The 27,993-nt window shown below is 41.5% G+C and overlaps 3 protein-coding genes across 3 annotated transcripts; all 3 read right to left on the bottom strand.

Moving 5' to 3' along the window:
- Positions 1 to 284: 284 nt before the first annotated feature.
- LOC119722293 (dehydrogenase/reductase SDR family member on chromosome X-like) lies at positions 285 to 6,414 on the bottom strand. The gene is made up of 9 exons (XM_038192336.1): positions 6,317 to 6,414; positions 5,539 to 5,640; positions 5,160 to 5,245; positions 4,656 to 4,715; positions 3,601 to 3,790; positions 3,258 to 3,481; positions 2,242 to 2,392; positions 1,860 to 1,986; positions 285 to 1,459 (listed from the first exon to the last, which is right to left on the bottom strand). The coding sequence occupies exons 2-9, from the start codon at positions 5,612 to 5,614 to the stop codon at positions 913 to 915; spliced, it is 1,461 nt and encodes a 486-aa protein (XP_038048264.1). The 5' UTR covers positions 5,615 to 5,640; positions 6,317 to 6,414; the 3' UTR covers positions 285 to 912.
- Positions 6,415 to 8,415: 2,001 nt separating this feature from the next.
- LOC119722294 (dehydrogenase/reductase SDR family member on chromosome X-like) lies at positions 8,416 to 15,629 on the bottom strand. Its single transcript, XM_038192337.1, has 9 exons — positions 15,436 to 15,629; positions 14,682 to 14,783; positions 14,302 to 14,387; positions 13,167 to 13,226; positions 12,155 to 12,338; positions 11,814 to 12,037; positions 11,239 to 11,389; positions 10,939 to 11,065; positions 8,416 to 10,516 (listed from the first exon to the last, which is right to left on the bottom strand). Exons 2-9 carry the CDS (start codon positions 14,755 to 14,757, stop codon positions 10,111 to 10,113), a joined length of 1,314 nt encoding a protein of 437 aa, XP_038048265.1. The 5' UTR covers positions 14,758 to 14,783; positions 15,436 to 15,629; the 3' UTR covers positions 8,416 to 10,110.
- Positions 15,630 to 18,582: 2,953 nt separating this feature from the next.
- On the bottom strand, positions 18,583 to 24,247 carry LOC119722292 (dehydrogenase/reductase SDR family member on chromosome X-like). The gene is made up of 8 exons (XM_038192335.1): positions 24,151 to 24,247; positions 23,770 to 23,855; positions 22,643 to 22,702; positions 21,626 to 21,815; positions 21,285 to 21,508; positions 20,708 to 20,858; positions 20,408 to 20,534; positions 18,583 to 19,985 (listed from the first exon to the last, which is right to left on the bottom strand). The coding sequence occupies exons 1-8, from the start codon at positions 24,224 to 24,226 to the stop codon at positions 19,439 to 19,441; spliced, it is 1,461 nt and encodes a 486-aa protein (XP_038048263.1). The 5' UTR covers positions 24,227 to 24,247; the 3' UTR covers positions 18,583 to 19,438.
- Between the last annotated feature and the right edge of the window lie 3,746 nt (positions 24,248 to 27,993).

Raw genomic sequence — 27,993 nt, 5'->3', positions numbered from 1 at the left:
ATTGTGATATTTAGCCCAGCAAACAAAAAAAACCAGGGAAAACAAGGTGTCCGTAAATTCGGGGCTGAAAAGAAGGCGATGGGATGCCTAACGTTGGGACTTGAACAAGTTCAAGGAAATTCCCAAAATTATTGGTAAAAAAACATTCTGACATTGACACAATTATTGTACGCAACACTAATCTTTTGTTGTTGTGAATTTTGTGTTATTGAAGTAAGGATGTGTAAGTACAATCACTAAAATAAACTTAAAAAAAAATATATATTTATATACCCAAATATGGGAACAAATATATTACCGGAGAGGTATTAACGATTTATGCAAATTAGGCATATTTCCACCACTTGGATTTTTAAGACTGTTACTACACCATTCTAGGGACCTTACATAAGTGCAATGTGATGAAAAATAAAATCTGTTGCAATTTGTGTGAGGTTCACTTCAAAATTAAGTATTTTGCCTGGACTATCTACAAGTCTAGATATCATCACGTACTATGACCAAATAGTCTCTCTGGCAGTTTCTGCCAAGGTTTAATCTTTCTTCGATACCTTGTGGTCTTTAATATACACCTAAACCTTGTGAATTTGAATATTATTTAGATTTCACCAAATTTTCAGTTCATCACAAATCTCTTTAATGGAGTCCACTTTGATAATTTTTGGCCAAGTTTGGCCTCTTGTAAATGTTTTTATTAGCTTCAATGATCTGAGCACCTGTCAGCTAGGAGCCAACTGTGATCGGTACACCTTCTTGAACTTCTGCACCTCATCTCCTGCAGATTTCCCCATTATCTGCCTTATGTTCTCCTGATGTCTGGTCAATTTCAGGAGCTGCCTGAGCTGAAGGTTCCCTCTCTGGTTGTTCTACACCTGCTTATTATCTGAAGATGCTGCAGTTCTCAGCTGCTAATTACTTATTTTCTGCATTATCTGTCACGCCCCTTTCCTCTGAAACCTGCCCACTGGGTTTTTCCTCTGCCTTAACCCTTTCAGTGGGTAATTCTGCAGCTGCAGATGGTAATTCTCTTTTCGGCTGCTCTTCTGTCTGCTCCTGTTTGGAGGATGCCTTGGGTTCGTTGTCTTCATCTTTGAGTGTGTCTTCAGGTATCTTTTCTTCTAAATTAGCCCCATATGGTTCCTGCGATGCCTTGACTTTTTTAGAGGGTACCTCTGTAGCTCCAGATGAAGACTCTATCTCTGGTTGCTCCTCATCCTGCTTTCTCTCTAAAGATGCCTTTCCTCCTTTGGATTTGTCTCCCATCTCTTTGTCACCTGAACTCCCTTCTTTCTTCCCTGAATCATCAGCAATCTTCTCTTCGACTGTCCTCGTGTCCTTGGGAATGGTCAGCAGATCAGGCCTCGCTGATGGGAAGGCTTCTTTGAGCACACCATCAGAGATGAACTGGTTGAGACATCCAAGACTGTAATCCCAAAGGTCCTCCTGTTTTTTGCCATCCCTAAAGTAGAAAATTAAACCCAAGGACCCTTGAGTCTAAAATCAAAGGACCCTTATTAAAATATGATTCATTAGCTGGAAATCAAAGGTCTCTTCAGTAAAAGTCAAAACCTCACCATAGGACCCGGTCAGAGGGCTGGCCCTTCAGAAATTTAAAGATCATTGAATCAATGGACATAATAAAAATCAAGTTCGATAAAAAACAAATAAAGGGAGCCTCGAGTCAGAATCATCACAGGACCCCAGCGTCTAAATTCACATGCAGCAAATTTAGAACTACTTAAGAATCGAACTTGATATTTTCACATTTCTTCTGAATTTTTTTTCTAAAAAACATCTAAGTTTTTCCAATTTTCTAAATGTGTGTGATCAGTTAAGTGTGCATTTTCTCAAAGCCTTACCAACAGAAGGTTGCAGGGTTAGCAGGTCGACAATTCTTCATGAACACTGCAGTTTTCCCACGAAGGCTTGGATCAACACAGGCCACGACACTTGTAGCAGCCCCCTGTTTCGGAGTACGCATCATACCTTTGGGCAAACACAAAGCATTCAATCACTTCAATCTTCAGAAAGTTTGAAATGCAACTTACAAAGTTAAATTTTAGTCTTTGCACCCTTGTTATAATTATGAAAGTCTCTACTAATTGGACCTGAAATTGAAACAGTACAGTATGAAGATCAGTGGATAATTGCCAAATACATGTCAAATGACCTATAAAAAGTTTATGCACGGCCAGGCAATGATACTATTAAATGTTCAAATGCACCAAGAAGTGTACTCACCAAATTTGTTATAAGCTCCAACGAAAAAGCTCATCAGTTTCAAATCACTGAAGTTATTCATAATATTCGTGTCCACAAGTCCAGGATCAATAGAGAAAGTGCTCACTTCGGTCCCTTCCAGTCTCCGAGCAAGAAAGTGTGCTGCCATGACCTTTTCAGGATATAACAAATCCAGAAATAAAATTCTCTGCCGACTTTGGATGAGGAACGAGCAGCCCAATACAGACTTAATGCATGATCAAGAGATTGCATTTTGTGACCATTTTTTGTGAGCCCCATGGGACACACTGAATGTGTGTACTGCATCACGCGCATAAATCTGCCAAAAATCTCCCTCAACTCTCCAAATAGCGCTAACTTGTCAAGGACACTTGCCTGCAACCTGCAGAGTTGTAACGAGTCACTGATTTTTGTGACTCAAGTCGAATCAAGTCATTTTAAAGAAGTGACTCGAGTCGAGTCGAGTCATTAGGTCAAAAGGTCGAGTCGAGTCAAATATTTAGCTCGAGTCAATTCGAGTCACAATTATTTGAACACTATATATACCAAATTTATAAAAGGAGGCTATAAGTTTAGCCAGCGTTCGAATCCAAGAGCTTTATAAGAAATCACCCAAAACCAATGATGAAACAGCGAATTAGAAAATGTGTTTAAAAATGTGGTTCCTGGATAGTATTTTGTGCGTCCTAGAACCATGAGGTGGGAGTCTGTGACACGTTGTATACTTGTACATGACTGCTATTCGCAAAGTAAAGTGAGCACAAATTTTGCACCGTAAGTCACTGCAAATACTTTTCGCAAAGTTGCGCCTTTATTTTTGGGACTCGAGTCTTATTAGCCTTCGCTTGAGTCGAGTCGAGCCTTCTAATGAGGGACTCGAGTCGAGTCGAGTCATTTGCTCGCAGTGACTCGAGTCGAGTCGAGTCATTAACCCTTATATAGGGACTCGGCGACGTCATGTGTTGACTGGACTAGATCACCGACTTCATTCAATTCCTGAATTAAAAGAATCTCACCATGTAGGCCTTGGATGAGGCGTAGGCTGTAAGCCGACTGAAGGATTTGCGGCCCTGCATGTTGTCCAGGTCCAGTTTCCCACCTTTATGCGCCTCTGATGACAGGAGAACAATGCGGGAGTCGGGGGCACCAGCCCGCAGCAGCGGCATGAGATGCAGCACAATGAGGAGCTGTGACAGGTAGTTGACTTGGAATTGAGACTCGTATTTATCCTCTGTGTATTCTATGAAAGAAATCCAACGAAAGAACCCTTTTGAACACGACAACTAGTGGAGCAAATTGAGACTTTCGATAGCAGTCCTTTCAAGCGCCATGTATAGGTCATGATGCCGGAGTCCTTACCTTGTTTGACAAAGGCAATGCCAGCATTGCAGACCAAGATATTAAGGTACTGCATCCTCTCCTTGGTCTTCTGAATGAAGTCCATGGTGGATTGCAACGAGGCGAGATCCACTTTGATGTACTCCACATTCAGTGGCTTGATTTCAATTTCTTCACTAGTGGGTTGGGATGACGCCTGGGCAGCAGCATTCTTGGAAAATTTTTGATAAGAAAAAAAAATATTTTAACTGGAAAATTCAATCTGGTTTATTCCATCCATTGTACTGACCCTTCCAAACTTTTCAACATCAACAGATCAAAACTACCAGCTGCTTCCCATAAAAAGTCATGCATTAAACTAGTCTGTCTTGAGCCTAAATGAACATAGTTCATCTGGCCCAATTTTTTCCCTGGCTTTGGTATGAAAACACCAATAATATACTTTACTCATGGTTCAAGAGGGGAAAAGGGAAGAAGTGGCTGTCCTAATAGATACAACATATGAAAAATCAGGGACAACTCAGTTTTTCCAGAGACATGTAGGCAGCAAGTCATAAGAAGCTTGGATGGTCCTCCATTGCCGAAATGAGACAGCAAACTTGCCACATTACATTGCTTCAGTGACTCAAGGACTAATGAGCCATCAACAAGGATCACTGGTACAAACCCAAACCACCTAGAGCTAGACGGGGTCACAACAGACAACAGTCCCTGATCTTCCCCTGAATCGCTTGACATGTGGGGCAAATTATCCCACATGATCATTTGTGTAACATCCAAATCCAGTTGCCAATCCAACAATCAGGTAAACAAGTCCCTTTAGACAGCATACCACTCCCTTCAAGCCTCCAGCAGCTCCAAAAACGGGACGCTTTTAGGAAGTTAAGGTGCAAGCTAGTGTCACAGGGCCCTGGCCAATAGGCAATGCTTCCCCTACACAAATCTGTCAAAAAAAGGCACCTAAGTTTTGTGACCAAAAATTCACTTCGAAAAAGCCCCCACTAGGACTTCCAGTGAAGCAGTTTTGATCATCCAAGTGAGACAAGTTGTTGCAATTCAAGAAAGGTTCCATTTACCTCTGCAGGACTTCTCTTCTGCATTTCGTTCTTATGTTCTTCCTGCATCCGTTCTATAGCCTAAAACATGTAAAAGACCAACAAAATCCCAAACTTGTCATGCGATTTTTTTTTTATTGTTGATATATGATCTGAGCTGCTTGTTGCTGAGTAAGTAGATAAGCTTAGCTTAGTGAGCCTTATTCGTTTTTTGTGTCCCTGAGCCAGATACCTTGCTTCAATCACTTCTGTCTGTATATGAAGGAATACAACCTGGCATACTTTGTGAGGCAGAGCTTTTGGAGGATTTTACAATGCTAACGTATTTGTTAAGCACATAAAGTATTTGCTAACTGAAACATGTCATAAGTTTTTGCTAAGCTCTATGAGATTCAGTCTAAACTTTACCAAAAAGTAACCATCTTTACCATATTCAATTTCAAAAGTGAGCTCCTAACAGTTCCATTTTTGGTTATTGGACCACAAATTCACCGAGTCGGATTCACTCCCTAAAACAACACTCACCGCTTTAGCTTTGTCCTCTGAGCGACACGCGATGCAAACTCTTGCTCCCATCTCAGCTATGGACTTTGCTGTTTCATATCCAATCCCTGCATCAAAAGAAATCAAACTTTCTTCATTACAAAAGAATTCAGGTAGTTTAGAAAGAAAATTGTGCAAGGACAAACAATCTGATTGTTTCTTCCTTCAGAGTACAATAACAACTACAGTATCAGTTTGAAACCAACTGGTGCATTTCACGGAGCTTGAGGAAATAAAGGTCTGTAGGATTCTGGTGAATTGTGTAAGATTCCGGTGGATTATGCAGGATTCTGGAAGTTAAACCCCAAAAGAAAGAGTCGAATTTGCAAGGGATTTAGTGAGAAGACCAACATTTTGTTACCAGTGTTTCCACCTGTGACCATCACCAGCTTCTCCGGGGGAAGCTCCACAGACGGATGTTCTATTGTATTCCCCATCTTCAACCTTTCAGTGCAACCTAAACCTGTCAGGCCAAAAAGGAAGCAAAGAATGTAATCTGTTCTAGATCAAAAATTAGGTACTTACCCCTGTCATAGCTCGACAATCTGTCACTTAAGTGGGACAAAACTATCATATTCATCACCGGCTTCGTGGTGCACTGTACTCAAATAATAAGTTGGGCCCTGGCAGTTTATCCCACACAATTTCGGTGGTGCAACTATGTGGATGATGAGCAAGGGCCCCCCCCCCCAAAAAAAAGGCAACCTTCCCCCCCCCCCACTTAAAAAAAGGCAATAAACAATAGGGCCTAGCTTTATATTGTTTGTAACAATTCACATTGTTGTTCCTTCCATGCAGTAACCCCCCCCCCCCCCTTAATTGTCCTCACATCATGGACCCAAGTCAATTTAAATGTGCCATACACGGGGTCTACCGGCGTTCCCCAATACCTGTTCCCCAATACCTACTACACCATGTATTTGATACACAATTACCAATAACAAGGAGGTCCAATGTAAAAATCAACGTGGAGTGCACTATCTCTGTGGTAGTCTATATACATGTACATGTACATGTACAGAAAACTGCAACCCACATTGAAAACAATTTACATTCATGAATTTTCCAACCCGTCTCGAAATCTTTATCTAAATTCCTGACCAATTTAAGGCATGACACCGACAGCTAAACTCACTCACCATGAACACAAACACCATCCAGATGGGCATGGTTGTGGACTAGAGGCTGGGAATTATGATCAAACTCACGCACGTCACTTGGCCAGGTAGAAAATGGACGTGCACCAAATGCACTAGCTAGTTTAGCAATTTCGGCGCGGCGCTCTATTTCCAGACTCGCGTTGCACTTGCAAAGTTCACTTGAACCGGCGTAGCCAACAATTTTGCATTGTGTTTTACATTCACTATAGAATAAACTCTATTCCTACCTGACCTCCATGATCCGGCTTCGTGTACGATGATTGTCTGGAAATAAGGAAATTGGCTAGTTTTTGATAATCCTCAAGGATATCGTTTGAGGCCTTACACAACCAAAAATGCGTGAAGTGTTGTATGACCTCTACAGGGTGAGTAAAAAAAAAAGCGAAACCCAAATGTCGGGACTATTGTTTTAGTGAAGTTCTGCATGTGTAAGCACTTTCTAAATCTAGGATATGAAAAGCCCAATTCATAAGTTTTCTTTCAATACAAGAATCATTCAATCACTCATAGTCATGGACTTTTCAAGTTATGGAATTTTAAAGGGTGTGCGTTCTTTCAGCAACTACGAAAACAATGTGAATTGCTTTCGTTTTGATGAAAGAACACTTAACCTACGGAAGACACACGCACCAAAAAATATTTATTCACACTAATTGAGTGGCACTATCCGTCTTCCGTACTTACCTTCTTCTTGTGATCCGTGGACAGGACTTTAAAACGGTGGTTGATTCCGTAATAATAACTTGAAAAGTACTTAAAGTGATTTGAATGATTCTTGTACTAAAAGAAAACTTAATATTAATTGGGCTTTCATATCTTAGAAATTGAAAGTGCTAAACATGCAAGACTTCACTAAAACAATAGTCCTGACATTTGGGTTTCGTTTTTTTTTTTACTCACCCCTGTAGTGTTACACAGCCTGGGCCAGGGGTTCGTCATGGGCCGTCAATTTTCGTCCGTCGCGGGCGCCAATCGTCAGTTCCGAATGTCAGCTAGGAGCAGAACCGTGTCGTTGTACAAATTTGGTCGTGTACTTGATCAAGTCCAGTCGCTTTAAAAAAAAAAAAAACCGCTAAAACACAAAACGTGCTGCGAGGATTATACGACAGTAGCACATTATGCCTATTTCAGTATACCCCCGTCCCCGACAGCTAAAACCCCCTTCCCTTTAAATTTGAGCCAAAGCTTGATCGACCCCTAGCTAAAGCCCTGCACAGGTGTAGCGAGGTGTTGGTTTCAATGCTGTCTGCGGTATGCTTAGGCAGAGAGCCAGGTCCGCCGCGAGAATATAGGCCTACTTGAGGCTTTTGAAAAGGCCACCGATGCTGCCTTTAAGACTTCATAATTTGCATCAAGAGGCAGTGCCGTCTCAAAAATTAGTTAGTACCAGCAAGAGTCCATTCTGCTACAACTTAATGCACTTGGCCGGCCATTTAGCACGGATGGAGGACACAATCTCTTCATATTTCAGTGAGCTGCTAGTTGGGAACCGGGACCGTGGCGGTCCTCGGTCTGAACGGTGCTTCACAGACCAGCTGAGGAAACAGCTTTTATCAGGCAGCGCAGGAATCGATTATCGGCCATCTCAAGAAGAGGCAACGGACAGAGACAACTGTTGTTACCATGGAAGTATGAAACAATCAGAAAGGCTATCACAATATTTGAGACTATACAAAGCGATACCGCAAAGGAAAAGCGTAAAGGGCGGAATTATAAGGATTGGGCGACCTCTCAAGATCCCGGCTCCTAGGATTCGCATGCCCAATGTCCATCTAGAGTGAATGCGTATCTGATGGTTTTAGTAGACCATGCGGCCGCTAAAAAAGTTTCTTTTATTCTTAAATTATATTTTTGAAATGTCGCGGGGTTTTTTGGCCCACCGCTAGTATAAAAAGTTTCGTTATTTTAAATGTCGCATGTTTAGCCTTTTTCAACTTTAAAACATAACATTCAACATCTGGTTTTCGGGAGATTTTGAGTGTCATGGAATAATCCTTAGCTAGCTCTTGTCATAGAACGAATGAACACTTTGGGGTATTTTTGTGTTTACTTTAGATAATATGGCAACCACAAAAATGCGACATGACAAGGACATGTTGCTAACATACTGTGCGTAGGCATTGTTGTTCCTTTAATGGCGTTACTGCATCCTAGGAAGAAAATCATGAAGACATAATTAAGATAATAATTCCCACATAAAAATCCAATAGAAAATTCCAATCCACCAAAGTACATAAAAAAAAAATATTATCAAAATGAAGCAATTCAGGATAGGATCAGGACTGCATGTATCCAAAACATAATTGCCAAAATATACATTGAACTAGTGATGAAAGTCCAATCTGAAAATACAAGACATATATGACTAGACTAAAATCATCAATGAATCAAACTGTTTAATGGTCGGAGTTAAGTTAACTAATAGATAAAAATGTCATTGATCAAAATCATATGAGTTAAGGCATTAGGCTAAATAACAAGAACCTAAAGGGGCTTAAGAATACGGACAATTATTTAGACAATATCAATAACGTCTTACCTGTCAAGTCGTCTAAAGTAATCTTGAGACTTGTGAACTAACAAGTATGCGTACACACATGCACTAAATATACTGCGCGTGGAATTATAATTGTTACAAACGGTCTCCATAAGGCTGGTATACAACTTGTGTAGTGTGTCTGTAGTTGACAAAATATGAAAACGCATAAATGACCATTTTTGTCCCACACACTATTCGTATACTGCGTGTGGAATTATGATTGTTACAAACGGTCCCCATAAGGCAGGTTATATACAAAGTGTGTGTGTTCCCCCAATGTCATTGACAATGTACAGCATGCGAAGTGTGTGTATTCGACATATGAAAACGCATAAATGACCATTTTTGTCCCGCACACTATTCAAATACTGCGTGTGGTATTAGGATTGCTACAAACGGTCCCCATAAGGCTGGTTATATACAAAGTGTGTATATTCCGCCAATTGTAAAGAAATGTACAGCATGCGAAGTGTGTGTATTCGACATACGAAAACGCATAAATGACCATTTTTGTCCCGCACACTATTCACATACTGCGTGTGGAATTATGTTCGTTTACAAACGGTCCCCGTAAGGCTGGTTATATACAAAGTATGTTTGTCGCACCAATCCCATAGACAATGTACAGCATGCGAAGTGTGTGTAGTCGACATATGAAAACGCGTAAATGAGCATTTTTGTCCCGCATACTATCTATATACTTCGTGTGGAATTACATGTATGAGTGTTAAATAAGGCTGGTTATTATATACAAAGTCTGTGTGTTTCGTCTATGAATCTCATAGAAAATGTGTGCACTCGACGTGTGTGTGTGTTCGACATATGAAAACGCATTAATGAGCATTTTTGTCTCGCACAATATCCATATACTGCGTGGAATCATCATTGTTGTGTTTCGCCAATTTCATTTTTCATATAAAGTGTTCATTTTTGTCCGGCACACTATCCGCATACTGGCGTTCTGCACCTCTCCCCTGATATTTGATTCTCCTAATGTCTGGTCAATTTCAGAAGCTACCTGAGCTAAAGGTTCCCTCTCTGGTTGTTTTACTCCTGCTTATTATCTGAAGATGCTGCAGTTCTCAGCTGCTAATTACTTATTTTCTGCATCATCTGTCACGCCCCTTTCCTCTGAAACCTGCCCGCTGGGCTTTTCCTCTGCCTTAACCCTTTCAGTGGGTAATTCTGCAGCGGAAGATGGTAATTCTCTTTTCGGCTGCTCTTCTGTCTGCTCCTATTTGGAGGATGCCTTGGGTTCGTTGTCTTCATCTTTGAGTGTGTCTTCAGGTATCTTTTCTTCTAAATTAGCCCCATATGGTTCCTGCGATGCCTTGACTTTTTCAGAGGGTACCTCTGTAGCTCCAGATGAAGACTCTATCTCTGGTTGCTCCTCATCCTGCTTCCTCTCCAAAGATGCCTCTCCTCCTTTGGATTTGTCTCCCATCTCTTTGTCACCTGAACTCCCTTCTTTTTTCCCTGAATCATCAGCAATCTTCTCTTCGACTGTCCTTGTGTCCTTGGGAATGGTCAGCAGTTCAGGCCTCGCTGATGGGAAGGCTTCTTTGAGCACATCATCAGAGATGAACTGGTTGAGACATCCAAGACTGTAACCCCAAAGGTCCTCCTGTTTTTTGCCATCCCTAAAGTAGAAAATTAAACCCAAGGACCCTTGAGTCTGAAATCAAAGGACCCTTGAAAAAGAAACCAAAACCCTCGAGTCTCCATTCATAAAAACCATGGGTTCAAAGCAAGGAACCATGAGTTATAATCTAAGAGCCATTTGTTTAGAATGGAAAAGGTCACTGTAGTAATTTCAGTTCTTAATTCGGCATGGTCTGTAATCCTAGAGTTTGAGTAAGAATCAAGTTTAATTGGGACTCGGAACCCTTAAGTAAAAGCCTCCACTAAAAAGTTGGAATCATCATCAGAGGATCCTTGTTTCAAAACTCACTTATAGCTAATTGAGGACTCCTTAAAACCTTGACTGGAAATAAAGTATCAGTTTTCTATATAATGTGATCACCTTTACTTGACTCTAAAGCAAGGTTTCCCAAAGCCTTACCGACAGAAGTTAGCAGGGTTAGCAGGTCGACAACTCTTCATGAACACTGCAGTTTTCCCACGGAGGCTTGGATCAACACAGGCCACAACACTTGTTGCAGCCCCCTTTTTCGGAGTACGCATCATACCTAAACACATAAAGCATTCCATCATTTCAATAAGAAAGTTTGAAAAAACTTAAGAGGAACACTTTGCTTGATCCATTTACACACTACCACTGCTCAATCTATTCACAAACTAACATGAAACTTGGGTCAGTGACTAAAATTGAGTTCTCAAATACACCAACAAATGAACTCACCCATTTTTTTCGAAGCCCCTCCAAAAAAGCTCAACAGTTTCCAGTCACTGTAGTTATTCACAATATCCGTGTCCACAATTCCAGGGTCGACAGAGAAAGTGCTCACTCCAGTCTCCTCCAGTCTTCGAGACAGAAAGTGTGCTGCCATGATCTTTGAACAACAAATGGAGAAATAAAATTCTCTGAAACTGACTAGGATGAGGAATGTATAGGGCGATATAGTGAGACACAGCTGTAGTTGGCAGTACTTGTAGAGGACACTTGCAAGAAACCTTATCAGGTGCACCCCCTCCCACCAAAAACAATTACCATAACATTTAACAGCGCTATCGGTGAAGTGGGTGATGTCATATTTGTGAGACAGTGTCCAGTTCCAAATGCTTTAAATAACACCCCTTGGTTGAATGGGATTAACCTCACCCTAGCCCACACCCTACCCCCTCTCCACATTGTTTGCTGAGTGACTGGTCCAAATGTAAGCATTTTTGTAACATGTAAAATGGTCTGACAACGCCCGCGTAGCCTGGACTAGCTTTTTACTTCAGCATTCACTTTCTGAAACAAACTAATTTCACCATGTAGGCCTTGGAGGATCCGTAGGCTCCTATCCGACTGTAGGACTTGCGGCCCTGCATGTTGTCCAGGTCCAGTTTCCCACCTTTATGCGCCGCTGATGACAGGAGAACGATGCGGGAGTCGGGAGCACCAGTCTGCAGCAGCGGCATGAGATGCAGCACAATGAGGAGATGTGACAGGTAGTTGACTTGGAAGTGAGACTCGTAATTATCCTCTGTATATGCTATTCAAGAAAACCAACGAAAGGACCCTTTGGAACAGGTCAAGTAGTGGAGCAAATTGGAACTTTCGATAGTTTTCCTTTTAAGCACCATCTACAGGTCATGCCTGGAGTCCTTACCTTGTTTGGCAAAGCCAATTCCAGCATTGCAGACCAAGACATTAAGGTACTGCATCCTCTCCTTGGTCTCCTGAATGAAGTCCATGGTGGATTGCAACGAGGCGAGATCCACTTTGATGTACTCCACATTCAGTGGCTTGATCTCTTCACTGGTGGGTTGAGATGACGCCTGGGCAGCAGCATTCTTGGAAAATTTTAATAAGAAAAAAACATTTTAACTTGAAAAGTCAATCTTGTTTATTCCATCCATTGTACTGACCCTTCCAAACTTTTCAACGTCAACAGATCAAAACTACCAGCTGCTTCCCATAAAAAGCCATGCATAAGTAAAGTCTGTCTTGAGCCTAAATGAACAAAGTTCATCTGGCCCATTTTTTTCCCTAGCTTGGGTATGAAAACACAAATGGTACTTTACTCATGGTTCAAGAGGGGAGTAGGGAAGATAGAAGTGGCTGTCCTTAAAGACACAACGTATGACAAATCAGGAACAACTTTTTCCAGAGACATGTAGGCAGCAAGTCATAAGAAGCTTGGATGGTCCTCCATTGCCGAAATGAGACAGCAAACTTGCCACATTACATTGCTTCAGTGACTCAAGGACTAATGAGCCATCAACAAGGATCACTGGTACAAACCCAAACCACAGTCCTTGATCTTCCCCTGAATCAATTGACATGTGGGGCAAATTATCCCACATGATCATTTGTGTAACATCCACATCCAGTTGCCAATCCAACAATCAGGTAAACTAGTCCCTTTAGAGAGCATACCACTCCCATCAAACCTCCAGCAGCTCCAAGAAGGACGCTTTTGGGAAGTTAAGGTGCAAGCTAGTGTCACAGGGCCCTGGCCAATAGGCAATGCTTCCTATACACAAATCTGTCAAAAAAAGGCACCTAAGTTTCGTGACCCAAAATTCACTTCGAAAAAGCCCCCACTAGGACTTCAAGTGAAGCAGTTTTGATCATCCAAGTCAGACACGTTGTTGCAATTCAAGAAAGGTTCCATTTACCTCTGCATGACTTCTCTTCTGCATTTGGTTCTTATGTTCTTCCTGCATCCGTTCTATAGCCTAAAACATGTAAAAGACCAACATAATCCTATTTTGGTGTCAAATAAAACCAATACCTGGGGCCACATTAAAGGAAAATACAACATCTGCAAACATCGAAAAATAAAACTACCGAATTGTTACGAAATACCTTACTAGGATGTTGGTAAATGACAGTCTAAAGCATCCTGTAAAATTATGGCACCTGGTGTGAAGTCATTTTCAAGAATAATGGTACTTTTGTATACATTTCCAACGGTGGTCGGCCGACCACCGTTGTAAAAACGTAACTTTCTTTCAAACTACTGCTCCATATTTACCTCTGTTTTTTTTTCAGTCCAAATTTTGTTTGCTATTGGTTCTATGTTCATGAATGGATGCAGGCCAGCTAGACTGGTTCCCTTACCTGAACATTTTCCGGCATTTTTGATCCATTTCATCTTTAGTGGAGTCGGGGAACTAGACTACTTGAACATTTTTGTTTTTCTTGGTTTTTCCAGCATTTTCGAACGCAAAACTTCAAACATGTCAGTGTAACAATATTTGATCTATTATACTAACCCCCAAAATAGTTCGGTTCTGAAAATTACAGCAAAAGCCAATGATGTACATTTCCTTTAATGCGCATAAGACATTTTGCATGCAAAAGTAAGTTTTATTTTTCAAGCAAAGTTGTCATGCGAATTTTTTTTTATTGTGGATATATGATCTGAGCTGCTTGTTGCTGAGTAATAAGTTAAGCTAAGCTTTGTGAGCCTTATTCGTTTTTTTGTGTCCCTGAGCCAGATACCTTGCTTCAATCACTTCTGTCTGTATATGAAAGGATACAACCTGGCATACTGTGTGAGGCAAAGCTTTTCAGAGCATTTTTACACAGCTAACATATTTGTTAAGCACAGAAAGGATTTGCTAAATGAAACAGGTCATAAGTTGATTTTTGCTAAGCTCTATATGAGATTCGGTCTAAATTTTACCAAAAAGTAACCACCTTTACCATATTAAATTTCAAAAGTGAGCTCCTAACAGTTCCATTTTTGGTTATTGGACCACAAATTCACTGAGTCAGATTTACTCCCTGAAACAACCGTGCACTCACCGCTTTAGCTTTGTCCTCTGAGCGACACGTGATGCACACTCTTGCTCCCATCTCAGCTATGGACTTTGCTGTTTCATATCCAATCCCTGCATCAAAGGAGATCAAACTTCCTTCATTACAAAAGAATTGAGGTATTTTTGAAAGAAAATAGTGCAAAAAGGACAAACAATCTGATTGTTTCTTCCTTCAGACTACAAAAACAACTCAGTATCAGTTTGAAACCAACTGGTGCATTTCACGGAGCCTGATGAAATAGAGGTCTGTAGGAATCTGGTGAATTGTGTAAGATTCTGGTGCATTATGCAGGATTCTGGACGTTAAACCCCAAAAGAAAGAGTCAAATTTGCAAGGGATTTAGTGAAAAGACCAACATTTTTTACCAGTGTTTCCACCTGTGACCATCACCAGCTTCTCCGGGGGAAGCTCCACAGACGGATGTTCTATTTTATTCCCCATCTTCAACCTTTCAGTGCAACCTAAACCTGTCAAGCCAACAAGGAAGCAAAGAAAATAATATGCTCTAGACCAAAAAAAAGGTACTGACCCGTCATAGCTCGACAATCTGTCACTTGAGTGGGACAAAACTATCATATTCATCACTTCGTGGTGCACTGTACTCAACTAATAAGTTAGGCACTGGCAGTTTATCCCACAAAATTGTCTGTGGTGCAACTATATATGGACATAAGCAGGGCACCCCCCCCCCTTAAAAAAGGCAATAAATAATATAGGGCCTAGCTTTATATTGTTTGACACAATTCACATTGTTGTGTTCCTTCCATGCAGTAACCCCCCCCCCCCCCCTTAACTGCCCTCACACCATAGACCCAATTAGTCAATTTAAATGTGCCATACACGGGGTCTACCCGCGTTCCCCAATACCTCAGTGTTCCCCAATACCTACACCATGTATTTGATATACAATTACCATTGAGCTGCATAATAAAGAACAGCTCTGTGACAATTACCAATAACAAGGTCCGATGTAAATATCCACGCGGAGTGCACTATATCTGTGAGGCTCTACAGAAAACTGCAACCTCATTGAAAGCAATTACATCCATGAATTTTCCAACCCCTGTCTCGACATCTATATCTTATAATTCCTAACCAATGACAGGTAAACCCACTCACCATGAACACCATCCAGATATGGGCGTGGTTGAGGACTTGAGGCTGGGAATTATGACTGCACTCACGCAGGTCACTTGGCCCGAGGAAGTCACTAAAAAATGGACGTGCACAGGTGCACTAGCAATTGCGGCGTGGCGCTCTATTTCCAGACTCGCTGCATGCAATACAAAGTTCACCTGAACCGTAGCCAACAATTTTACATTGTGTGTTTTACATTCACTATAGAATTAACTCTATTCATATCAACAGTAAATGCTATATGGAGCTTCGTGTAGATTATGCAGTGTCGGGAAATTGGCTAGTTTTTGATGATCCTCAAGGATATCGTGTGAGGCCCTACACAACCAAAATGGGTGAAGTTTGGTGTGACCTGTGCAAGGCCACTTCAGTGTTTCAACAATTGTAGTGTTACACAGCCTGGGCGGCCAGGGGTCCGTCATATGGGCCGTCAAATTACGTCCGTCGCGGGCGCCAATGTCAGTTCTGAATGTCAGCCCGGTCGCTTAAAAAGAAAAGCTAACACACAATTCGTGCTGCGAGGATTATCAGTAGCACATTATTCCTATTTACCCCCGTCCACGTCCCCCGACAGCTAAAACCTCCTCCCTTTAAATTTGAGTCAAATCTTGATCGACCCCTAGCTAGGCCCTGCACTGGTGTAGCGAGGTGTTGGTTTCAATGCTCTCTGCTGCATGTATGCTTGCGCTTAGGGGGAGAGCCTAGTCCGAGATTATAGGCCTAGTTGGGGCTTTTGAAAAAGTCCACCAATGCTGCCTAAGGCCAAAAAAAAAAGTCTCCGGTTTCTGGTATGCGCGCGCGTCGCCGTAGCCATGCGCGTCGGCAAAATGAAAAAGGTTTTTTTTCAATAAAAGATGATGTCTCAAAACCGCCAAACTCACTGGTTCGACTGGAATTCTGCTGCTGCACAATTTTAACGTGTTTTTAGATGGGGTTATGATCGAGAATAAGCTTTATGTGGCCTCTCTGGACTCCCATATATTTGCACTAAGTTTAGTCGGGCACCATTTGCAGTCATCAGCCGACATTTGAAGCCCAAAAAACCAAAAAACACAGGTAAAAAAAAAAAAAAAGCCGCGTCGCCGAACCACTTTTGGGGCAAGCTCCATACCAGAAACCGGAGACTTTTTTTTTTGGCCTAAGCTAAAGACTTCATAATTTGCATCAAGAGCTGCATGCAGGGCCGTCTCAAAATGAGTCTGTATGCTGCCCAGCAAAGAGTCCATTCTGCTCCAACCAATGCTTGGCTGCGAGGATGGAGGACACGTTCTCTTCATAATTGACCAATTGCTGTAGAATCGCGTTAGAATCGCGTCAACGCAGCTTATGAATATTGTCCAATTACATGATATACAAATGGACGCGGAACGCGCAAAATCTGAGACAAACAAAAAGTTGTGTAATCCATAGGGGTAAGGGGCGTAGCTAACTCGCAAACTGCGATAGGTCAATGGACCGATCCAGTAAGCCCCTCCCACTGCGCACGTGGGCAAATTAACACGCGCTCCTCATAATGCCACGCTGCATTTTCCTGCCGCGCGCATCATACGCGCGTGCACGCATGTCGGACTTTTGTGCACGCATGTCGGACATAAATCACGGCTGTGATTGTTCAGAATATCATGGGGCCGGGCGGTGCTTGCTGGATCGGTCCATTCAGTGAGCTGCTAGTTGGGAACCGGTGTAGCGTGAATATCCGACTCCATGAAATGTGGACTCATTGTAGTATTGCGCACGCGTGAGTACGATACTATGCTATTTTTAAGATCGTTTCGGGCGAGTGACTGTCACGTGCGAGGGATCAACCAATAATAGGGAAATAGGGGTCCGATTTGCATAGGAGTCGGATTTTCATGTGACACCGAAACCGTGGTGGTCCTCGGTCTCGGTGCTAAAGACCAGCTGAAGAAACAGCTTTTATCAGGCAGCGCAGGAATCGATCATCGGCCATCCGTCAGAATTCAACAGACGTACAGAGACAACTAGTGTTACCATGGAAGTAGTAAGTACAGTCAGAAAGGCTCATCACAATATTTGAGACTATATACTGACAAAGCGATACCGCAAAGGAAAAGCGTAAAAGGCACATGGGCAGAACTAGAATTATAAGGATTGCGCGACCTCTCAAGATGCCGGCTCCGATGATCCGCATGGCCCATGTCCAGCTGGAGTGAGTGCGCATCTGCTGTTTTAGTAGACCATGCGGCCGCTAAAAAAAGGGTTATTTTATGCTTAAATTAAAATGTCGCGTTTTAAGCCAACTGCTAGTATAACAAGTTTTGTTATTTTAAATGTCGCAGTTTCAGCCGTTTTCACCTTTAAAACAAAAAAATCAACATCTAGTTTTCGGCAGATTTTGAATGTCACGTCATGGAATAATCCGTAGCTGGCTCTTGCCGTAAAACGAATGCACACTTTGGGGTTTTTTGTGTTTACTTTAGAAAATATGGCAACCAAAAAAATGCGACATGACAAGGACATGTTGCTAAATATTTACTGTGCGTAGGCCTTATTTTTCTTTTAATGGCGTTAATTCCAAATAGAAATACAATAGAAGATTCCAATCCACCAAAATACATTAAAAAAAACCCAAATAATTCTCTAAATGAAGCAATTCAGGATAGGACTACATAATATCCAAAACATAATTACAAAAATATACATTTAACTAGAGTTGATGAAAAGTCCAATCTGAAAAAAAACAAGACATGTATGAATAAAATCAACAATGAATCAAACTATTTAACGGTCAGAGTTAAGTTATAGTAATAAATACTGATGTCATTGATCCAAATCATATATAAGGCATTAGGCAAAATAACAAAAACCTAAAGGGGCTTAAGAATATGGACAATTAGTTAGTTAATATCAATAACTTCTTACCTGTCAAGTCGTCCAAAGTAATCTTGAGACTTGTGAACTAACAGGTATGCGTACACATGCACTAATTCATATACTGCGCGTGGAATTAAGATTGTTACAAACAGTCCACATAAGGCTGGTATACAACTTCTGTAGTGTGTGTGTGTGTGTGTGTGTGTAGTCGACATGAAACGCATAAATGAGCATTTTTGTCCCGCACACTATTTGTATACTGCGTGTGGTATTATGATGGCTACAAATGGTCCCCATAAGGCAGGTTATATACAAAGTGTGTGTGTTCCCCCAATGTCATTGACAATGTACAGCATGCGAAGTGTGTGTATTCGACATATGAAAACGCATAAATGACCATTTTTGTCCCGCACACTATTCAAATACTGCGTGTGGTATTAGGATTGCTACAAACGGTCCCCATAAGGCTGGTTATATACAAAGTGTGTATATTCCGCCAATTGTAAAGAAATGTACAGCATGCGAAGTGTGTGTATTCGACATATGAAAACGCATAAATGACCATTTTTGTCCCGCACACTATTCACATACTGCGTGTGGAATTATGTTCGTTTACAAACGGTCCCCGTAAGGCTGGTTATATACAAAGTATGTTTGTCGCACCAATCCCATAGACAATGTACAGCATGCGAAGTGTGTGTAGTCGACATATGAAAACGCGTAAATGAGCATTTTTGTCCCGCATACTATCTATATACTTCGTGTGGAATTACATGTATGAGTGTTAAATAAGGCTGGTTATTATATACAAAGTCTGTGTGTTTCGTCTATGAATCTCATAGAAAATGTGTGCACTCGACGTGTGTGTGTGTTCGACATATGAAAACGCATTAATGAGCATTTTTGTCTCGCACAATATCCATATACTGCGTGGAATCATCATTGTTGTGTTTCGCCAATTTCATTTTTCATATAAAGTGTTCATTTTTGTCCGGCACACTATCCGCATACTGGCGTTCTGCACCTCTCCCCTGATATTTGATTCTCCTAATGTCTGGTCAATTTCAGAAGCTACCTGAGCTAAAGGTTCCCTCTCTGGTTGTTCTACACCTGCTTATTATCTGAAGATGCTGCAGTTCTCAGCTGCTAATTACTTATTTTCTGCATCATCTGTCACGCCCCTTTCCTCTGAAACCTGCCCGCTGGGTTTTTCCTCTGCCTTAACCCTTTCAGTGGGTAATTCTGCAGCTGCAGATTGTAATTCTCTTTTCGGCTGCTCTTCTGTCTGCTCCTGTTTGGAGGATGCCTTGGGTTCGTTGTCTTCGTCTTTGAGTGTGTCTTCAGGTATCTTTTCTTCTAAATTAGTCCCATATGGTTCCTGCGATGCCTTGACTTTTTCAGAGGGTACCTCTGTAGCTCCAGATGAAGACTCTATCTCTGGTTGCTCCTCATCCTGCTTCCTCTCCAAAGATGCCTCTCCTCCTTTGGATTTGTCTCCCATCTCTTTGTCACCTGAACTCCCTTCTTTCTTCCCTGAATCATCAGCAATCTTCTCTTCGACTGTCCTTGTGTCCTTGGGAATGGTCAGCAGATCAGGCCTCGCTGATGGGAAGGCTTCTTTGAGCACATCATCAGAGATGAACTGGTTGAGACATCCAAGACTGTAACCCCAAAGGTCCTCCTGTTTTTTGCCATCCCTAAAGTAGAAAATTAAACCCAAGGACCATTGAGTCTGAAATCAAAGGACCCTTGAAAAAGAAACCAAAACCCTCGAGTCTCCATTCATAAAAACCATGGGTTCAAAGCAAGGAACCATGAGTTATAATCTAAGAGCCATTTGTTTAGAATGGAAAAGGTCACTTTAGTAATTTCAGTTCATAATTCGGCATGGTCTGTAATCCTAGAGTTTGAGTAAGAATCAAGTTTAATTGGGACTCGGGACCCTTAAGTAAAAGCCTCCACTAAAAAGTTGGAATCATCATCAGAGGATCCTTGTTTCAAAACTCACTTATAGCTAATTGAGGACTCCTTAAAACCTTGACTGGAAATAAAGTATCAGTTTTCTATATAATGTGATCACCTTTACTTGACTCTAAAGCAAGGTTTCCCAAAGCCTTACCGACAGAAGTTAGCAGGGTTAGCAGGTCGACAACTCTTCATGAACACTGCAGTTTTCCCACGGAGGCTTGGATCAACACAGGCCACAACACTTGTTGCAGCCCCCTTTTTCGGAGTACGCATCATGCCTTAACACATAAAGCATTCCATCATTTCAATAAGAAAGTTTGAAAAAACTTCAGAGGAACACTTTGCTTGATCCATTTACACACTACCACTGCTCAATCTATTCACAAACTAACATGAAACTTGGGTCAGTGACTAAAATTGAGTTCTCAAATACACCAACAAATGAACTCACCCATTTTTTTCGAAGCCCCTCCAAAAAAGCTCAACAGTTTCCAGTCACTGTAGTTATTCACAATATCCGTGTCCACAATTCCAGGGTCGACAGAGAAAGTGCTCACTCCAGTCTCCTCCAGTCTTCGAGACAGAAAGTGTGCTGCCATGATCTTTGAACAACAAATGGAGAAATAAAATTCTCTGAAACTGACTAGGATGAGGAATGTATAGGGCGATATAGTGAGACACAGCTGTAGTTGGCAGTACTTGTAGAGGACACTTGCAAGAAACCTTATCAGGTGCACCCCCTCCCACCAAAAACAATTACCATAACATTTAACAGCGCTATCGGTGAAGTGGGTGATGTCATATTTGTGAGACAGTGTCCAGTTCCCAAATGCTTTAAATAACACCCCTTGGTTGAATGGGATTAACCTCACCCTAGCCCACACCCTACCCCCTCTCCACATTGTTTGCTGAGTGACTGGTCCAAATGTAAGCACTTTTGTAACATGTAAAATGGTCTGACAACGCCCGCGTAGCCTGGACTAGATTTTTTACTTCAGCGTTCACTTTCTGAAACAAACTAATTTCACCATGTAGGCCTTGGAGGATCCGTAGGCTCCTATCCGACTGTAGGACTTGCGGCCCTGCATGTTGTCCAGGTCCAGTTTCCCACCTTTATGCGCCGCTGATGACAGGAGAACGATGCGGGAGTCGGGAGCACCAGCCTGCAGCAGCGGCATGAGATGCAGCACAATGAGGAGATGTGACAGGTAGTTGACTTGGAAATGAGACTCGTAATTATCCTCTGTATATGCTATTAAAGAAAACCAACGAAAGAACCCTTTGGAACAGGTCAAGTAGTGGAGCAAATGGGAACTTTCGATAGTTTTCCTTTTAAGCACCATCTACAGGTCATGCCTGGAGTCCTTACCTTGTTTGGCAAAGCCAATTCCAGCATTGCAGACCAAGATATTAAGGTACTGCATCCTCTCCTTGGTCTCCTGAATGAAGTCCATTGTGGATTGCAACGAGGCGAGATCCACTATGATGTACTCCACATTCAGTGGCTTGATTTCAATTTCTTCACTGGTGGGTTGAGATGACGCCTGGGCAGCAGCATTCTTGGAAAATTTTGATAAGAAAAAAACACTTTAACTTGAAAAGTCAATCTGGTTTATTCCATCCATTCTACTGACCCTTCCAAACTTTTCAACATCAACAGATCAAAACTACCAGCTGCTTCCCATAAAAAGCCATGCATAAGTAAAGTCTGTCTTGAGCCTAAATGAAAATAGTTCATCTGGCCCAATTTTTTTCCTGGCCTTGGTATGAAAACACAGATAGTACTTTACTCATGGTTCAAGAGGGGAGTAGGGAAGATAGAAGTGGCTGTCCTTAAAGACACAACGTATGACAAATCAGGAACAACTTTTTCCAGAGACATGTAGGCAGCAAGTCATAAGAAGCTTGGATGGTCCTCCATTGCCGAAATGAGACAGCAACTTGCCACATTACATTGCTTCAGTGACTCAAGGACTACTGAGCCATCAACAAGGATCACTGGTACAAACCCAAACCACAGTCCTTGACCTTCCCCTGAATCAATTGACATGTGGGGCAAATTATCCCACATGATCATTTGTGTAACATCCACATCCAGTTGCCAATCCAACAATCAGGTAAACTAGTCCCTTTAGAGAGCATACCACTCCCATCAAGCCTCCAGCAGCTCCAAGAAGGACGCTTTTAGGAAGTTAAGGTGCAAGCTAGTGTCACAGGGCCCTGGCCAATAGGCAATGCTTCCTATACACAAATCTGTCAAAAAAAGGCACCTAAGTTTCGTGACCCAAAATTCACTTCGAAAAAGCCCCCACTAGGACTTCAAGTGAAGCAGTTTTGATCATCCAAGTCAGACACGTTGTTGCAATTCAAGAAAGGTTCCATTTACCTCTGCATGACTTCTCTTCTGCATTTCGTTCTTATGTTCTTCCTGCATCCGTTCTATAGCCTAAAACATGTAAAAGACCAACAAAATCCTATTTTGGTGTAAAATAAAACCAATACCTGGGGCCACATTAAAGGAAAATACAACATCTGCAAACATCGAAAAATAAAACTACCGAATTGTTACGAAATACCTTACTAGGATGTTGGTAAATGACAGTCTAAAGCATCCTGTAAAATTATGGCACCTGGTGTGAAGTCATTTTCAAGAATAATGGTACTTTTGTATACATTTCCAACGGTGGTCGGCCGACCACCGTTGTAAAAACGTAACTTTTTTTCAAACTACTGCTCCATATTTACCTCTGTTTTTTTTCAGTCCAAATTTTGTTTGCTATTGGTTCTATGTTCATGAATGGATGCAGGCCAGCTAGACTGGTTCCCTTACCTGAAAATTTTCCGGCATTTTTGATCCATTTCATCTTTAGTGGAGTCGGGGAACTAGACTACTTGAACATTTTTGTTTTTCTTGGTTTTTCCAGCATTTTCGAACGCAAAACTTCAAACATGTCAGTGTAACAATATTTGATCTATTATACTAACCCCCAAAATAGTTCGGTTCTGAAAATTACAGCAAAAGCCAATGATGTACATTTCCTTTAATGCGCATAAGACATTTTGCATGCAAAAGTAAGTTTTATTTTTCAAGCAAAGTTGTCATGCGAATTTTTTTTTATTGTGGATATATGATCTGAGCTGCTTGTTGCTGAGTAATAAGTTAAGCTAAGCTTTGTGAGCCTTATTCGTTTTTTTGTGTCCCTGAGCCAGATACCTTGCTTCAATCACTTCTGTCTGTATATGAAAGGATACAACCTGGCATACTGTGTGAGGCAAAGCTTTTCAGAGCATTTTTACACAGCTAACATATATGTTAAGCACAGAAAGGATTTGCTAACTGAAACAGGTCATAAGTTGATTTTTGCTAAGCTCTATGAGATTCGGTCTAAATTTTACCAAAAAGTAACCACCTTTACCATATTCAATTTCAAAAGTGAGCTCCTAACAGTTCCATTTTTGGTTATTGTACCACAAATTCACTGAGTCGGATGTTCTCCCTAAAACAACACTCACCGCTTTAGCTTTGTCCTCTGAGCGACACGTGATGCACACTCTTGCTCCCATCTCAGCTATGGACTTTGCTGTTTCATATCCAATCCCTGCATCAAAGGAAATCAAACTTTCTTCATTACAAAAGAATTGAGGTATTTTTGAAAGAAAATAGTGCAAAAAGGACAAACAATCTGATTGTTTCTTCCTTCAGAGTACAAAAACAACTCAGTATCAGTTTGAAACCAACTGGTGCATTTCACGGAGCCTGATGAAATAGAGGTCTGTAGGAATCTGGTGAATTGTGTAAGATTCTGGTGCATTATGCAGGATTCTGGATGTTAAACCCCAAAAGAAAGAGTCAAATTTGCAAGGGATTTAGTGAAAAGACCAACATTTTTTTACCAGTGTTTCCACCTGTGACCATCACCAGCTTCTCCGGGGGAAGCTCCACAGACGGATGTTCTATTGTATTCCCCATCTTCAACCTTTCAGTGCAACCTAAACCCGTCAAGCCAAAAAGGAAGCAAAGAAAATAATATGCTCTAGACCAAAAAAAAAGGTACTGACCCATCACAGCTCGACAATTTGTCACTTAAGTGGGACAAAACTATCATATTCATCACTTCGTGGTGCACTTTACTCAACTAATAAGTTTGGCAGTGGCAGTTTATCCCACAAAATTGTCCGTGGTGCAACTATGTGGACATAAGCAGGGCACCCCCCCCCCCCAAAAAAGCCACCCTCTCCCCCCCCCCCCCCAACCTTAAAAAAAGGCAATAAATAATATAGGGCCTAGCTTTATATTGTTTGAAACAATTCACATTGTTGTGTTCCTTCCATGCAGTAACCCCCCCCCCCCCTTAACTGCCCTCACACCATAGACCCAGTTAGTCAATTTAAATGTGCCATACACGGGGTCTACCCGCGTTCCCCAATACCTCAGTGTTCCCCAATACCTACACCATGTATTTGATATACAATTACCATAGAGCTGCATAATAAAGAACAGCTCTGTGACAATTACCAATAACAATTAGGTCCGATGTAAATATCCACGCGGAGTGCACTATATCAGTGAGGCTCTACAGAAAACTGCAACCTCATTGAAAGCAATTACATCCATGAATTTTTCAACCCCTGTCTCGACATCTATATCTTATAATTCCTAACCAATGACAGGTAAACCCACTCACCATGAACACCATCCAGATATGGGCGTGGTTGAGGACTTGAGGCTGGGAATTATGACTGCACTCACGCACGTCACTTGGCCCGAGGTAGTCACTAAAAATGGACGTGCACAGGTGCACTTGCAATTGCGGCATGTGGCGCTCTATTTCCAGACTCGCTGCATGCAATACAAAGTTCACTTGAACCGTAGCCAACAATTTTGCATTGTGTGTTTTACATTCACTATAGAATGAACTCTATTCATATCAACAGTAAATGCTATATGGAGCTTCGTGTACGATAATGCAGTGTCGGGAAATTGGCTAGTTTTTCCTCAAGGATATCGTTTGAGGCCTTACACACAACCAAAATGGGTGAAGTGTGGTATGACCTGTGCAAGGCCACTTCAGTGTTTCAACAATTGTAGTGTTACACAGCCTGGGCCAGGGGTCCGTCATATGGGCCGTCAAATTACGTCCGTCGCGGGCGCCAATGTCAGTTCTGAATGTCAGCCCGGTCGCTTAAAAAAAAGAAGCTAACACACAATTCGTGCTGCGAGGATTATCAGTAGCACATTATTCCTATTTACCCCCGTCCCCCGACAGCTAAAACCTCCTCCCTTTAAATTTGAGTCAAATCTTGATCGACCCCTAGCTAGGCCCTGCACTGGTGTAGCGAGGTGTTGGTTTCAATGCTCTCTGCTGCATGTATGTAAGCTTGCGCTTAGGGGGAGAGCCTAGTCCGAGATTATAGGCCTAGTTGAGGCTTTTGAAAAAGTCCACCAATGCTGCCTAAGCTAAAGACTTCATAATTTGCATCAAGAGCTGCATGCAGGGCCGTCTCAAAATGAGTCTGTATGCTGCCCAGCAAAGAGTCCATTCTGCTCCAACCAATGCACTTGGCCGCGAGGACGGGGAGGACACGTTCTCTTCATAATTGACCAATCGCTGTAGAATCGCGTTAGAATCGCGTCAACGCAGCTTATGAAATATTGTCCAATTACATGATATACAAATGGACGCGGAACGCGCAAAATCTGAGACAAACAAAAAGTTGTGTACCATAAAATCCATAGGGTAAGGGGCGTAGCTAACTCGCAAACTGCGATAGGTCAATTCAGTGAGCTGCTAGTTGGGAACCGGGACCGTGGTGGTCCTCGGTCTCGGTGCTACAAAGACCAGCTGAAGAAACAGCTTTTATCAGGCAGCGCAGGAATCGATCATCGGCCATCCGTCAGAATTCAACAGACGTACAGAGACAACTAGTGTTACCATGGAAGTAGTAAGTGCAGTCAGAAAGGCTCATCACAATATTTGAGACTATATACTGACAAAGCGATACCGCAAAGGAAAAGCGTAAAAGGCAGAACTAGAATTATAAGGATTGCGCGACCTTTCAAGATGCCTGCTCCGATGATTCGCATGCCCCATGTCCAGCTGGAGTGAGTGCGCATCTGCTGTTTTAGTAGAGCATGCGGCCGCTAAAAAAAGGTTATTTTATGCTTAAATTAAAATGTCGCGTTTTAAGCCAACTGCTAGTATAATAAGTTTTGTTATTTTAAATGTCGCATTTTCAGCCGTTTTCACCTTTAAAACACACAAAAAAATCAACATCTAGTTTTCGGCAGATTTTGAATGTCACGTCATGGAATAATCCTTAGCTAGCTCTTGCCGTAAAACAGATGCACACTTTGGGGTTTTTTTGTGTTTACTTTAAATAATATGGCAACCAAAAAAATGCGACATGACAAGGACATGTTGCTAAACATTTACTGTGCGTAGGCCTTATTTTTCTTTCAATGGCGTTAATTCCACATAAAAATACAATAGAAGATTCCAATCCACCAAAATACATTAAAACAAAAACCAAATAATTCTCAAAATGAAGCAATTCAGGATTGGACTACATAATATCCAAAACATAATTACAAAAATAAACATTTAACTAGAGTTGATGAAAAGTCCAATCTGAAAAAAAGACATGTATGAATAAAATCAACAATGAATCAAACTATTTAATGGTCAGAGTTAAGTTAAAGTAATAAATACTGATGTCATTGATCCAAATCATATATAAGGCATTAGGCTAAATAACAAGAACCTAAAGGGGCTTAAGAATATGGACAATTATTTAGTTAATATCAATAACTTCTTACCTGTCAAGTCGTCCAAAGTAATCTTGAGACTTGTGAACTAACAAGTATGCGTACACATGCACTAATTCATATACTGCGCGTGGAATTAAGATTGTTACAAACAGTCCACATAAGGCTGGTTTACAACTTGTGTGTGTGTGTGTGTGTGTGTAGTCGACATGAAACGCATAAATGAGCATTTTTGTCCCGCACACTATTTGTATACTGTGTGTGGTATTATGATTGCTACCAATGGTCCCCATAAGGCTGGTTATGTACAAAGTGTGTGTATTGCGCCAATCGTATAGAAATGTACAGCATGCGAAGTGTGTGTGCTCGACATACGAAAACGCATAAACGACCATTTTTTTCCCGCACACTGTTTATATACTGAGTGTGGTATTATGATTGCTACAAACAGTCCCCATAAGGCTGGTTATATACAAAGTATGTATATTCCGCCAATCGTATAGAAATGTACAGCATGCGAAGTGTGTGTAGTGAACATATGAAAACGCATAAATGGGTATTTTTGTCCTACACACTATTCAAATACTGCCTGTGGAATTTAATTGTTACGAACGGTCCCCATAAGGCTGGTTATATACAAAGTGTGTATGTTCCGCCAATGTCATAGACAATGTACAGCATGCGAAGTGTGTGTATTCGACATATGAAAACGCATAAATGGGTATTTTTGTCCCATACACTATTCATATACTGCGTGTGGTATTATGATTGCTACAAACGGTCCCCATAAGGCTGGTTATATACAAAGTGTGTATATTCCGCCAATTGTATAGAAATGTACAGCATGCGAAGTGTGTAGTCGACATATGAAAACGCATAAATGACCAATTTTTGTCACGCACACTATTCATATACTGCGTGTGGAATTCGGAGTGTTGCAAACGGTCCCCATAAGGCTGGTTATATACAAA

The sequence above is a fragment of the Patiria miniata genome, unplaced genomic scaffold (assembly GCF_015706575.1).
Source record: "Patiria miniata isolate m_02_andy unplaced genomic scaffold, ASM1570657v1 HiC_scaffold_15, whole genome shotgun sequence".
Taxonomy (NCBI): Eukaryota; Metazoa; Echinodermata; class Asteroidea; order Valvatida; family Asterinidae; genus Patiria; species Patiria miniata.
The sequence above is the reverse complement of the archived record's forward strand: the minus strand, read 5'-3'. Positions and strand labels throughout refer to the sequence as shown.